Below are 14,786 nucleotides of genomic sequence, written 5' to 3'. Positions count from 1 at the left end.
ATTCTTAACTTTGAACTCTGTGTATCTAGAAGCGTACAAACATATCAAGTAGGTATGTATAATTCATTGAATACTCAAGTCATCATAACACAATATTTCTATCATTAAATTAATTATAATTTTAAGATAATTATGCACTGTCGTGGTAGCAATTATGGTCTATTTTTAAGGTCCGATTATTACAGGTTTTTGGATAAATAATTAGTAATGCATTGATATAATTTTTACAAATTATATTATTTATTTAATTATACATTAGTGTAATAGTGTATAATGGAAGTGTACAAAAACACAATATAATAATTAATATATTTTGTATATCCAACTAATGTATATTATATAGAATATAGATTTTACTTAAAATTTCTAGTCAGTCTTTACAATAAATCCAACAGTTAAAAAAATAATGTTTTAAAAGATTAAAATTAAAATGTATAAACAAATATAATCTTTTAGTGGTTAGTATGAATAACATTTATACTCTCAACTTATAACAGTAGACTTACAACTAACATTATTAAACTTGTGAAAAAAAAAGAAAAGAAATATATAAACACTTTTAAGGCGATCGTGCATACAAATTTTCACAACATTTTCATCTTAACATACATTTTTAAGCTATGCAGAAGAGTAGATAAATAACAACGTATGTTCTTTCAGTCTTGAATTTGATTAAAAAATTTTTTTTTTCGTTTCTGAAATTGACGTTAAGAAAATCATTTAAATTTTGATTGAATTTGATTTTTCTAGAAAAAAAAATATACATATTAGTTAAACTTTATAACATATCTAAGAGTATTGTTTTTGATTTTAATAAGTTAAACAATCATTATTACCAGTCCTTCTAGTGATTTCTTATTTGTCCTAACTAGTTGTTGTCTTTCTTTCGTTCTTCTTTTACTTTCTAAAAGTCTAAAATTTATGTATAATGAAATGTAATTTTTATAATTACAACACCTTAACTAATACATAATTAATTATAAATGATAATAATTACTTTTCTTTAACGATTCGTTGTTGTTCCATATTCCAAAAATCTTTGAAGTCTGTACAGAATGGTAACCATAGTGGGAAAAAATCTTTTGGTGCAACGTCTAAGAGACTTTTACTGGTTTTTGGTTGGAACTGATAAAATCGCATTAGTTTAATAAACCTAAAAAAAAAATTTTGTTAAACCTTAATAATGCATTTTAATATAGGATATAATATTAAAGTCTTATCCTTACAGTTTTTTACTCTCTTCTAAGTTCTCATGTTCATTTTCTAGTTGTCTGTGCGCTGTAAAAAATAAACAATTAATATTTAATAAATTAATTTTGATCTGGAGTTTATTGTACTACTTGGATCTTTCTAAATATGTAAATTTGTATAATATGTAATTAGGTACCTATGTGAATTTTTCTTGAAATTACGCACCTAACTATTTTATTTTATATAATTTAGTATCGTTAATAATTTGAGTTTGAAAAATATTCCAAGCTATACAATACAAATATCTAGTGTAATGAGAGTTAGGATATCATACCCGTAGAAATAAATGATTCCATTTTTGTTTTGAATGGTTCCAAGCTATCATAAGCAGACGACAATATTACTTTGTCAGCTTTTTTCTTGCAACCTATAAAAAAATATGAAACGAATATTTAACGAACACTGTTTATTGTTTTTGTGAATTAAATATTTACTACAATACTAACCAGCCAGTTTTATTTTTAATTCCTTTAGACCTTGTTGTAAATCATCAAAAGTTACATGTGCTGCTCGATCTACATCACTGGGCTCTGGCACAGGTAATGTTTCTTTCATTGGTTCTTTACATTCATTTATGTATGTTTGGACAATAAAATGTAATAGAGTCATTGAGTTATCTATAAAACATTCAGTACTATAAGCCGAGACACATAAAAAAAAAAATATTTTGTTTTGTATATATACACAAAACGGTGAGTCCGCCTATGCGGATGTACACTATTATTTTGCACAGGTATACCTACTCATTATATTATATTATATTGTGAAATTTTTTTACGATTATCAAACTAATAATTTTTGTAATGAAAGAAAAATTTAAATTGATTGAAAAAAAATAAGGTTATCAAATGGCTAAACTTTTTAGTTTTCGATATGAAAATTTTTTTTTTTTTAATTTTTTAATTTTAAGTCCAGAGTAAAAATATGAATGTGTTAGTTTTAAACCGATGTTTTACTTCTAATTTAAACATTGAGGAATTTTAAATGGTAAATTGAATCTAGATATATTACTACGTAGGTACGTTGGGAAGTTAATAGTAGTTATCTACAAATAATTGAAAAAAAACTAAAAAAAAGTACAGAAAAACGGGATATTTACGCAAAACCAGTTTTGACGAAATCGGTTTTGCTTTAATCTAAAAATGAATAACTGTAGATAGGTACTTGAAATTCAACTTTAACGCCGTACCTACCCTATCTATTACAGTGATACATACTAAATGAAGAGACACACTCAGAATGTACTACTTACTATATATAGCAGCAGAATGTCTTATTTAAACATATATTTTCTTTACCTTTGCTTTTGACATCTCGAAGTTTGGGTAAGATTTCCAAACCGAATCCGTCTGCTTGACCGCGTTGCCGATTACCTCCATTCATGTAATTCCCCAATGCTAATATGATAGCCAACACTTTTTTTAAACCCTCGGAAGTCATTAGGAACTATAAACATTTATGATAATAAAAATCTCAAGAATGTATCAATATAATTTGTATAGTATGTAAAATTATAGTTTTATTTCGTATATAAAATTTACCCTAGAAGTGGCTTTCATGTTATTCAATTTGTTCGCTATGTTGTTCAAGGCGTCATTGAAATCGGATTGGAATATTAAACACGCGACGCGCTCGCCGAAATGCGGTATTTCGCTGAGTTCTAACAGGAATTGTTCTGGTTTGTCGAGTGGCTGATCCGGATGAGCTGCCACATGACCTTTAATCAATCCCAATTCTTCTTCTGTCGCCGACTGTTTAACAACACACATTAAACATATATATATATATACAAACGTGTACTTAAAAAACGAAACTCGAATAATGAAATAATGGTATGTATTTATTAGTCATTTCATATTATATAGGTACTTGATACTTACCACTTCATAAATTTGTTGAAGTACTTCAACGCTTACTACAGACGTATCGAAATTATAAAGAGCTGAAAAACAAACATTGGCCAATATTAAAATCAATATCGAAGTTGTAGTGTAAGTTGGTAATAACAATTATAATTTACCATTTTCGATTTCAGAAAAATCCAAATGTAAACTTTGAGCTAATATGCCTACGTTTCGCGATCTTTTAGTGTCCAACAATTGTTTAAATTCCTAAACAATTATGTAGAAAATATTTAGTCAAAAATACTATTTTTCACATTTTTACGGAGATTGCACATCTCCAACCGTACAACTCACCTCTGTTTTTTTTTTTAGTTGCACCTTTTTTTTTGCTAATTTTGGTTCTACTGCTTGTCGAGAGAAAAGCTGCGAAAACTCGTTTATATTCGGTATTGGGGCTTCTTCTAGATCACTCCACAGTGGTTTTAAACTATATACAAGTTCGTATTTAGTTATTTTTGTTTTAAAATCGTACACCTTATATATTTATTATATTTTTTGTATTTACCTATCTGGCGAATCTGGAGTAGTTGGCGTATATGTTTCAATAATAGGTTCTTTCAAAATAACTCTTGTCCAATATAAAGGTCTCATAGGTACCGGTGGAGTTATTGGCTTTTTACGCAATACTATTTTAATATGAACATTTGACTTTAAGTTATTTTATCAATTGATTATATTTAATGAAATACTCACGATCGCGTTGAGCGTTCCAACCACCAATAGGTGGCGCAGGAAATGGTGTTGGACCAGTCATTGGGGGTGGAGGTGGTGGCGGACCATTGAATCCAGAAACTGATTTGGTTAATAATGGTGCGGGTGGTGGTGGAATAGCACTTGGCATGCTGCATAATATAGGTGGCGGCGGAGGAAATGTACAACTTGTAGAAGGCGGAAGAGGAGGTGGAGGTGGAGGTGGAATAGTACTTCTAGGGAGTTGTGGTAACGGAGGTGGTGGTGGAATAGTACTTCCAGAGAGTTGTGGTAGTGGGGGTGGAGGTGGGATTATACTTTCAGTAAGTTGTGCTTGTAGAAAAGGTGGTGGTGGTGGTGGTGGTGGTGGTGGCGGCGGCGGTGGCGGAATGATACTTCCAATAAGTGATGGTGGAAGGGGTGGTGGAGGAGGAATAGGAAGTGAAATACTGATTTCTGGAATAGGGTGACATTTTTCAGGGGAAACAGGACTTTCAGAACATGACGAAAACAGTGAAGTTTTAATGTTATTTTTAGTAGAAAACGATGTTGTATTTATTGTCGACGAAACGTCTTTGTCGCTATCGATGTGTGACGATAAAGCGACATCTTGCGGTATTTGTTTCTCGTCAATTGTATCACTTTCATTCTTCAAAGTCGGTGAATTCGTTGAAAAATCACACTTAATAGCTTCTACGGCGACTTCTGGTGAACTTAATAGTGAATCTGCACTTTCAATAATCGTACTATTATCACTTATTGGGTCAAAAATTGGCGTTAGACCACCGAAGACAATCTTATTAAGAGAGGAACTTTTTGGCGTTGTTATTGGAGACAAACCATTGTACGTTGGATCGTTAACGCCGACCGGAGTATAAAACACGGTCGAATCGTCACCGTTAGAACTCTGTATTGAAGATGGAGTATCTTTGGAATTTTGGTTAGGCGTCGATGAAATCGATGTTCTTTTGATTGGTGAATGGACACCATTCACTTTTTTTATGACCGTTTCATCGGGTGTATTTCCATTTATCTGTTTGACAGGAATATTTGACTGGTCTATTGATAGAGTGGAAAATTTATCAGTTAAAGACGATAACGACTTCTTGCGTCTTATTGGCAAACTAGTTGGTTTAGGACTTTTAGTTGGCGAATAATCAGATATATTTTCCGAATCTTGCATGCTTTCTTTGTGAATTGCTCCAATGCCGTTTTTAAACGGTGACTAAAAAATGCATACAAAGAAATTTAGCTTTAATAACAAACGAAAGTCATTGCTGCTTTTAAATTACATTATATAAAAATACATATTATAAATTTACTTAGCATATGTTTTGACCACAGAACATTTAAAAAAAATGAATAAAATATAAATAAGGATATTATGTATATAGATTATTGTAGGTTTAGGTACATGATATATTAATACCTGCTTTGAAACAGTTTTGTTTTGTATTTCTTGTAGTTCTTCTGAATTCGAATACGCTTGAGACGTTGGTCCATCTTTACCGTTTTCGACACCGCCTTTGACAAATTATTATATAATATAAATTAATATTTAAAAAGATACAATACTTTTGCGTATTATAATATATACAATATATATATGAATAATACCCAAATTTTTATCCGTTAACCATGCCGGTTGTCCAATACGTCCCGGAGACGACGATGGGGTGTTAATCAATTCAGAACGAGCCCAGTAGTACATGAGGTCCGACTAAACATAAAACACAAATGCACATTTAATTAGATTTAATATTAGTTAATAGTTTCATATCGGTTTATTGTTGCGTACAATATAATATATAAAGAGCACTTGTATAAGTGAGATGTTTAATCTCAATATTGTATTACAGCTATATATAGCAGTATCATTGTATATAAAGGTGGAACTTATTTTAGTGACATATTAGTATACTATAGTCTAGTGGGTTGTCATTTGAAAAACCTGATACTAATTTATGAAAAACGCCCACAGACTTCCCACGTATCGATTAGGTCTTATTTTTTCTTTTTAAAAGTTATCCAACTTTGAATGGATACGGGTTATATTTAATCTTTCTTATTGAAATCAGTAACACAAAATGTCATTAAAAATATTAAACATTAATTATTATTTTTAATACACAGCTATTATTGTGTGAGGTAACTATACTGACCTACAGTATTACACTGTTACATATACGTTTTCTGTAGATACAGCTAAAAATACAATATTACTTAATCATTATAAAGATGATCTATGTATTTCGTATAAAGTAATTTTTATAGATTATTGTTTATTAATGATAATTTTTCAAGGCTACACAAGATTCGTGTAGGTATTCTAAACCGGTAATAATTTAGTTGTTATTGATTTTATTTCCAAAGTAAGAGGGCCGAGAATACCTAAAACGAAAGTTGATCTATAGTCTTGTCTATATAGTCATAGTTTAAAATAATCCAGAGTTTGTCATAAATAGAGCATGTACACTACCCAAAGGTCCTTGATAAATGTAATAAAATAAAATGGAAGAGTCAAAGACAAATCACTATTAACATTATTTTTTAAATAGGTACTTGTTAAAAACAGAATGGTTATTGGATCAATAAATTATTCAAAAAAACACCATAGCTATAATTACGTACGTTTCTAACGTATCTGTTAGTATTTTTGTTTTCATTGGAATTTCATACATAGAACATATATATATTCAATATTTCAACATGTTTACTATTTTCTAATAAAGTAAAACTTCCACTTAAAATTATATTATTAGCTAATTTCTAAATAATTTACGCATTTATTAAGTTATAGATGTTTTTAGCATAATTAAAAATAATGTATTAATAGATGGAAAATAATTTAATTTAATTGAGTTTTAATTCAATTTACTATTACAGGCTTATAGAATTTTATTTTTCCATAGACACATTGAATAAGTTATTATTATATTATTTTTCTACATAAATATTTAATTCTAAAACAGAAATACGTACTATCCTACTCAAATAAATGTTAATCGATAGAAAATAAATGTTTTCTTTTAATATAAATGTATTATAAATCATAATATTATACATGTAACACAAAATTTAAGACATACGAAATGTTTTTTATTCGGCGTTCAAAACTTTATTAAGTGATAATATTTTAACACTTATGCAATTAATAATACAGTTTTTTTATACTCTAAAATCGTACCATAGTTAACCATAAGCTGTTTAACCCAACCTCTATACATTTCTTCGAATATTAAACATCTTGCGGTGTAATATATAATTATCAACAATGAGTGTTTTTATGTAATTCTACGCCAAATATGCGAAATTTGTGTTGGGCGGGCAGTTTTTTCCTCCGCCTATTCTTAATGTAAATGTGTCGCGAGTACCTACTTGTGTACATAATAAATGCAACTATAGGTGTGTCGCGATGCAGTAATATACTGTTTATAAACTATTATCATTATAATAAAATAGTTAATAATACATATATACATGACCCTTATACCCAGTAATGTATTTAGGAATCTCGTTTTAGCTAAATTAAAAAAAAATCTAACAACTCATATTATTATCATATATATATATACAGAGTGTTTCACCAAGTATGCTCACTCTATTTTTCCAATAATAATAATGCATTTACTTAAATTCTAAATTTTGGAAGTTTTAAATATATTTAAGGACTCTATTTTTGAAAATATTTAAATTTTTTACACCACTTGAGTAAACCATTTTGTAGTAATAAAAACTCTCTTTTTTTAAATGAGAACCAACCTTTCTGATTATAAATTTTGAAACTGATGATTTTTTTTTTAATGCTCATGTAATGGAATCAAAATTTGATCCAGTATAGTTTATAAATTATCAAAATATACAATAATAGTTCTTAAAAATGGTCTTACAAAACCATAAAATAACCTTTACTAAATTGTTCCAATTATAAATTGTTGATAAATAAAATATAATTTTTAAATCATCATATTCCCCATATCTAACAAACCTATTATATTTGTGCACAGAATTTAATAATTCAAACACTACTCATTCAAATTTCGACTTCGATACATCAACATTAAAAAAAAAATTATCTTTAGAAAATAGGAAAGATTTATATTTGAAATACAAATGTTGATATTACAATAGAACGTTCCTGTGGTATACAATGTTTAAGTATATTTTAAAATAATATCATTATGTAGCTATTCTATTTAAAAATTCAAAAAATCAGAATTTTTACATATTAATTATTTAATGGAACAATGGGGGTGAGCATACTTGGTAAATCACTTTGTTTATAGGTTATATAGGTATTATAGATTTATGTTATAGGTATATTAAATATTATCATAAACTTTAAAATCAATGAAAATAGTCATATAAATATTGTACATTAAGAGATATATTGTAAAATGTGATAACACCTTTTATAAAAAACAAAACTTTAATATTCTATTTTTTTTTTTAAATTCCCTCTAAGGACCTACTACAGTTTGCGGTACTTCTTTTATTAAGCCACTGGGTAATAAAAAAAATTAATAATTATGCAATATACTATATACTGCATGGGTCCTCTCGTTGCAGCTGCAGTGTCGATGTGTACCTATCTACCTACTAAACACCGTAATAATTAATGAACATAGGTACACATAATATTTTCGCACTGCTAACTGTTAAATAGGTATATCCGACATGCATATAATATATTAAATAACATTACACTCACTCTAAACAAGTCGCCGGCTACCGTAGCATCCTTGTCTTGTATCTGTTTGATGACGCCCGCGGTCACCAAATCCGTACAGATTTGAGGCAACAGCAACCGGGCATCTCTTCGGCGTTCCTCCGTATTGAACGACGAAACAAGCCAGTTTATCAGTACTTGACCTACATCAAACAAAAAAATAGATATTCGCGGTGTTACATAATTCATCATATTTCATATTATAGTATAAACGATAGCGATTTGATTTGAGTAAAAATATGTTTTGACAGTTTACAAATAATAGTAAGAATAAAATAATACGCATAATATTATATATTTTATACAGAGTGATTCATCAAGTATGCTCACCAGTCACCACCGTTTGTTCATTTACTAAAAATGTATTGAAATTTTGAAATATACTTTAATACAATATTTTTAAACTCTTGACATTTTTGGTACTTAGAGGAGTGACTTTTATAGTGAAACAAACTTCTAATTTTCAAATGATAACCCCTCTTTTTATTACATATTATTTAGTGGATAATGTTTTGAAAAAAAAATGTTGATATGTATACTTCAAAATTCAAACGAGTAGTTTTTCAGTTGATTAAATGTTTATATTAAGGGTAATCTTATATAGTCCTTAAAATGGTTTTGTAATAATATAAAATGGATGTAATATCGAATCTAGTATTTATTATTATTAGGCTATTTTTATTAAATTATAAATATGTACAGATTAATATAAATTATTAAAATGTTCAAATCGCTTTATAGCCTTTACATTTTCCAAACTCATTATTATGGACCTATTATTCTCAGTACCTACGTTAGATAACTCAAAAACTACTCGTTCGAATTTCGTTTCTGATATAGGTACGTTAATGTTTTCAAAAAATGTATTCACTAAATAATTTGCTGTATAAAAAGGGAGTTGTCTTTTGAAAAGAAAAATAAGTTTGTATCTCCACAAGCACTACTCCTCTAGTAATACAAAAAAAAAATCTTAAAATATAGTATTTAAGTATATTTAAAAATTCTGATAATTAAATTTTAAATAACCACATTATTGAAGAAGAAAAGAGGATGAGCATGCTTGGTGTACGATATATAATGTTATTCTGTTATAGTTATGCTCACGCCACCGAGCGTGAGAGAAGACGAGAAAAACGTATTTTTAAATATTATTATTTTATCATGTGCATAGTGTTATAAGATATGTAAAGACAGGAATTATCGAATTATCTTAAAATAATGCGCCACAAGTGGTTATAATATTATTGCAGAGGTAAAATTGCGGCGGTTGAACGCGTTTTTGGCATGGGTCGTTCGTTTTTTGTATGACGGTATATAAGGTATAATAATGGTAATGTAGAGTATCTAACTATATATTATTATATCACTCGCATACCGCAGGTAAGCACGAAAAGCAAATAACTGGACCCGTCATCTTCGCCAATATCATATCATATCACTATTTATAATATAATATATTATAATACGTTTATTTAAATACCTATATACGTTTTGGAGTAGTCGAGTAAATTGTCGAGAAAAACACATTTCTAGTCGTAATTATACAATCATATTTTTAATAACTTCAAGGACACCCGGTGTAGACGTCTGTTGGACACATTTTTAACGTAGAAATAAAATAAACGTGATATATAGTACGTACATATATATATATATATATATATATTACAGCAGGAGTCAATATTACAATGGAAAGTAGTAAAGTACTCGGTCAAAAATAATTACTGTGCGAAATTCGATTAAGAATTTAATACGTATAAACGCGTAAAGCCTTAAACGTAATAATATCGAGTCCATACACGAGAGCATATATTTATATAATACATTATATTTATGTTTAATATACTGACGTTCGCTGCTACCTGTAGCTGGAGGGTATCTGTTTTCCGTGATTATTATACACGCAAAAATATTATCAACGAGAATTTTTGTTTGCGGTGGAAGAAGGGCAGCATTCGAATTCATATACATATATTATACAAATACAATAAATGCTATATTATTATATATAATGAGAACTGAAATATGAATTTTGATTATCATATTATTAGTTATACCAAAGTACATCAATGTTAGCGAAATTTTATTTCTTAAAATTGCCATTTTTGAAAGAAATTTGTAAATACTTTATTAGGTTTTAAAAAATCTAATGATTATTAACACATGTAGAACATAAGATGTAATAATAATAATAATAATAATAGTAATAAATACAATATAATAACTGTTTTAAGAGATATAGTTAAATCGGTTTTTTCTTTCGCGGTAAAACGATTAAATTAAACTTAACAGTTAATATAATAGTTTATAATAATACCTATATATTTTACTTCAAATTTTCATAGCGATATAATTAATAAATATAAATACGATTAATTAGCTGGTTGTTACTTACTCAACTGTCTATAGTAATAATGTGTACTATATATCAAACATGTTAACCTGTGCATTTTTACAAAAATGTCTTGCATATAAATAAAAAGATCTAATACGAGTATAATAAAATATAATTTTAAAACGACAATTGTCGACAAATGCATTTTTTTTTTGGTTGGAAGTAGGCTATAAATCGTATACATACATAGAAACAATATTCAAATCCTACAGAAAGTTATAGGTACATAGAATTTGCTTATTACATAAACTCCCTGGCCTATTTATTATGTCGGTACAATAAATTTGTATTTCAGTTGAAAAAACCATAGAGTATTACTCTATGGAAAAAACACATAAACCTTGTACGATTTATGGAATAACGATAGTCCTACTATGGCATAGAACTGAAGAAAGTTACTAAGAAGGACATAGTACTTGTAGTAGTGCTGAAAAAGTGGACACTGGAATCTCAAGTAAATAATATATTCTCTATGTAGGTGTAAAAATGTGTATGTATATTTTATGGACGAGATTTATAATTTATCACTATTTGAAATAATATTTTGTAATTTAATATTTTAATGGATATAAATATTGTTATAATTTATAACTTTTTTTCAGGTATAAATGACTAAGTTTTGATTGAGTTTTTAAGTTTGTTTTTAGGCATATTAGGTATATACAAGTAATATAGCTATTATTTATTTATTTTTATCCTTACCCGAAGAGTCATTTGTCATTGGATTTAAAACGTTTTACAGTTGGTTTTGTAAGTATAAATAAATTTATAGTAAAAAAATAACATATTATTATTTTAGATATACAAGTTGAAATCATAATTTCTTTAATAGTTTCAAGGTTATGATGAGCAGTTGATAGTTTTTTTAATCGAATCTAGGTGAAAAAATCTTATACAATTTGAACCAGAAGTTAGCCTTTTATTAGAGGGAGTTCTTATAAATCGGACAAGAATATGACTTACGTTTATTTAGACAAACTCCACATAAAACTTTAAAATAAGCAAATATTGTAGGTTATTTTTTTATTTATTAGGAATCTACGTAACTTGGTTATTATATACTACCTCGAGTTTTCTAAAAATATCCTGGGGGACGTGTTCATTTGTCTACTTGGATATTTTATTTTATTTTATTTAGTCTTGTGAGTTGAGATTTTAGATTAACTTATCAGTTTTACTTGAATTTATTTTTTATTTTTGATTATACAGGTAGTTTTTAGATAATATTAAAGTTAGAAATATTAGCGGGGTGGGATAATTATTATTATCCGATAATATATTGATAATGCGCTTTTTTTATGATAACATTTTTTTTATTTCTCACGATACTCGGTGTATTCGGTGTATAGCATATAGGTTAATTTGACTTTTTTTTTATTCCCGTGAATGTGTAATGTTATTTATATCTCTGAGAAAGTTAAAATATGGCTGTGTTTGACAAATGGACTTCTTGAATTTGATTAATAGCTTTTAGAACCGCAAACGATTCTCATTTATAAATGAAGCATGAGGTTGGAAGCTTAAACTTGCACTCAGTGTTTTTTTCATATTACAGCTGCCCTTTCACGGGCAACTATTATTAATTATACTTTTTTGAATAATCAATTCACTATAGTATATATTAGATCATAGTTTTTCATTGGCATACAAATATTTTTTTGTGTTCGTCAACGACATTAAATTTAGTCGTTTCTTTCACTTAGTACGCGTTACCGTTTTATCATCCACTCTTTTCCTAAAGTTACAACGCTTTTAAACAAGTTATACAATTTTTCACAAATAGAGTTATAAGTGAGGGAATGGAGGAAGAATTTAGAACAAATTGTCTACGAACAATTCTGAAAACTATTAAAAATTATATTTTCATCATTAAATTGATAGTTATCAAATTACACTCGTTCTTTTAAATAATATATAGACGTGGTAGCTGATAAGTACAAGAATAAGAGAACTTATCGGATATACCATATATTTACATAATTTTGGCTTTGTATTTCACTTAATTAATTTTGTTTTATATGTTTGTACTAGGAGTTGTTATTATTTGGATTTACCAAGCTCCTTTAAAAAAAAAAAAAAAAAAATTGTAACCTCATATATAATACACACGATATACAATTGTAATATACTCGTATGTATATAATTTAAAATCATTATATTTTTTACCAGCCTATAAAATCTACTAACTTAAATTCTTTATTATTTGATACTCGGATTAATAAAAAATAATATAAAAATGAGACCTTGAATAAATTGTACACTAGGTATAAACTTTTTTTTAGTATAAGCCATAAGGTTTAACATTTATTCTGGGTTTGAATGAATTTAACCTAAGCGGAACTGTACGTTGAGCTATGCTATGATTGTTATGATTTATACTATTATATTACCTTCACATCAAATGCATAAGTATAAACAAAACTATAAGGAATTATTATGGTAATTGTATTTAACTATATAGTTAGATAGGTATTAAATATATTTAAAAAAATAGCACGCTGACATAAAATTTTTATGATTCACTTAATATTTGTTAATAAAAGATCTTATTTTTTATTGTATAGATAATTTATTTTTACTTTTATTGATTTTAGTTAACCGAAATATTGTCATTAAAAAACTAACATTGTAACGAATTTTATTAGATTTCATAGTACCAGTTAAGCCAACTTTTTTTAAAATCAATAATATTGAATTACAATACTATAACTTGTCACGCCATTAACCGTGTTGTATTACCCTTGCACTTATTATAATCCACAGTAATTTAGTATTTTATTATTATGTCTTATGTAAAATGGAAAGTTCTATTTGGAGTAATAGATACCAAAATTCCAGGTCGACTTTCAACAACACAGAATCACGATATAAATTAATGAAAACAATTTCACTCTATTACTATGCGTTTTAAACAATGTTTTGTATAAAACATTTGTTTAATTTAAAAAAGGTATCAGGTCATTCAGCAAATATTGTACGGCAGAGAGTCAGTCGTTTTTTAATTTTTTTTTTTTTTTAATTATATCTGTTATTCATGTAAAATTCTATTTGGAATTTAATACCTATATATTGTGCTATCTGGTTAAAACTATATTCGTGATCGACAAAACCGATGATCCGTGATGATTGCAACTTATGATAAGTTCTTTGGTTAATGTTATTATGCACGGCTATTGTAAATGCGGTCAACAAACTACGCCTCGTATACAGTATACACTATACACGATGTATATATTACATGACTGTAGGGTAGGGTTTAGAATATTACAACACATTCACACACTACATTGTAATTAAATCCGTCAATATATATAGTATTGATAGGTGCACTCAATGGTATAGTGAAAATAAAATTGTTTTTATTTCATTTTAGCTGTACCTATATAATGTATACATACCTATATATATATACAAAGCACTACATATACGTATTTAAGACTTTTAATAATAAATTACAATAATTTCTCACGCAATCTCAAGTAAATTATTTGCCTGGTCGAACAACAATGTATATAGTGGTCTTAGTTTGTTAACAATTCATTTTTTGGTTTTGTTTTATTTCTAATTACATTTTTCTTATTTTAACAATATGTAATTTCTATGTAGGCCGTCAACAGTAAAAGTTAGCCTGTGGTTATCACGTAAAGGTACATATTCGAATCATCAGTTGCATAACGATTTATATTAAAGTGTGTATAATAAAGGTCACTGACAATGAGAACGCTCTAGATTCAATCATTTTGTTACTGAGTAATAATAAATAGGTATAAGTAAAATCTGTATTAATTGTAATCCAAATGTCATTTTACAAAATTTA

At 27.7% G+C, this 14,786-nt stretch overlaps 1 protein-coding gene across 1 annotated transcript in view; it reads right to left on the bottom strand.

Moving 5' to 3' along the window:
* Positions 1–218: 218 nt before the first annotated feature.
* The window catches only part of LOC132922190 (protein cappuccino-like), a 44,287-nt gene continuing 29,719 nt past the window's right edge, over positions 219–14,786 (bottom strand). Inside the window, exons 4-19 of the mRNA XM_060985559.1 lie at positions 8,557–8,717; positions 5,463–5,565; positions 5,275–5,369; positions 3,849–5,070; positions 3,661–3,781; positions 3,450–3,582; positions 3,272–3,362; positions 3,132–3,193; positions 2,793–3,002; positions 2,550–2,697; positions 1,698–1,868; positions 1,526–1,618; positions 1,227–1,278; positions 998–1,153; positions 837–912; positions 219–746 (exon numbers count right to left, since the gene is read on the bottom strand). Coding sequence (XP_060841542.1) covers positions 717–746; positions 837–912; positions 998–1,153; positions 1,227–1,278; positions 1,526–1,618; positions 1,698–1,868; positions 2,550–2,697; positions 2,793–3,002; positions 3,132–3,193; positions 3,272–3,362; positions 3,450–3,582; positions 3,661–3,781; positions 3,849–5,070; positions 5,275–5,369; positions 5,463–5,565; positions 8,557–8,717 — 2,924 coding nt within the window. The 3' untranslated portion in view covers positions 219–716. The remainder of the gene's footprint in view (positions 747–836; positions 913–997; positions 1,154–1,226; positions 1,279–1,525; positions 1,619–1,697; positions 1,869–2,549; positions 2,698–2,792; positions 3,003–3,131; positions 3,194–3,271; positions 3,363–3,449; positions 3,583–3,660; positions 3,782–3,848; positions 5,071–5,274; positions 5,370–5,462; positions 5,566–8,556; positions 8,718–14,786) is intronic.

Source organism: Rhopalosiphum padi, chromosome 2, assembly GCF_020882245.1.
Source record: "Rhopalosiphum padi isolate XX-2018 chromosome 2, ASM2088224v1, whole genome shotgun sequence".
Classification (NCBI taxonomy): Eukaryota; Metazoa; Arthropoda; class Insecta; order Hemiptera; family Aphididae; genus Rhopalosiphum; species Rhopalosiphum padi.
The sequence above is the reverse complement of the archived record's forward strand: the minus strand, read 5'-3'. Positions and strand labels throughout refer to the sequence as shown.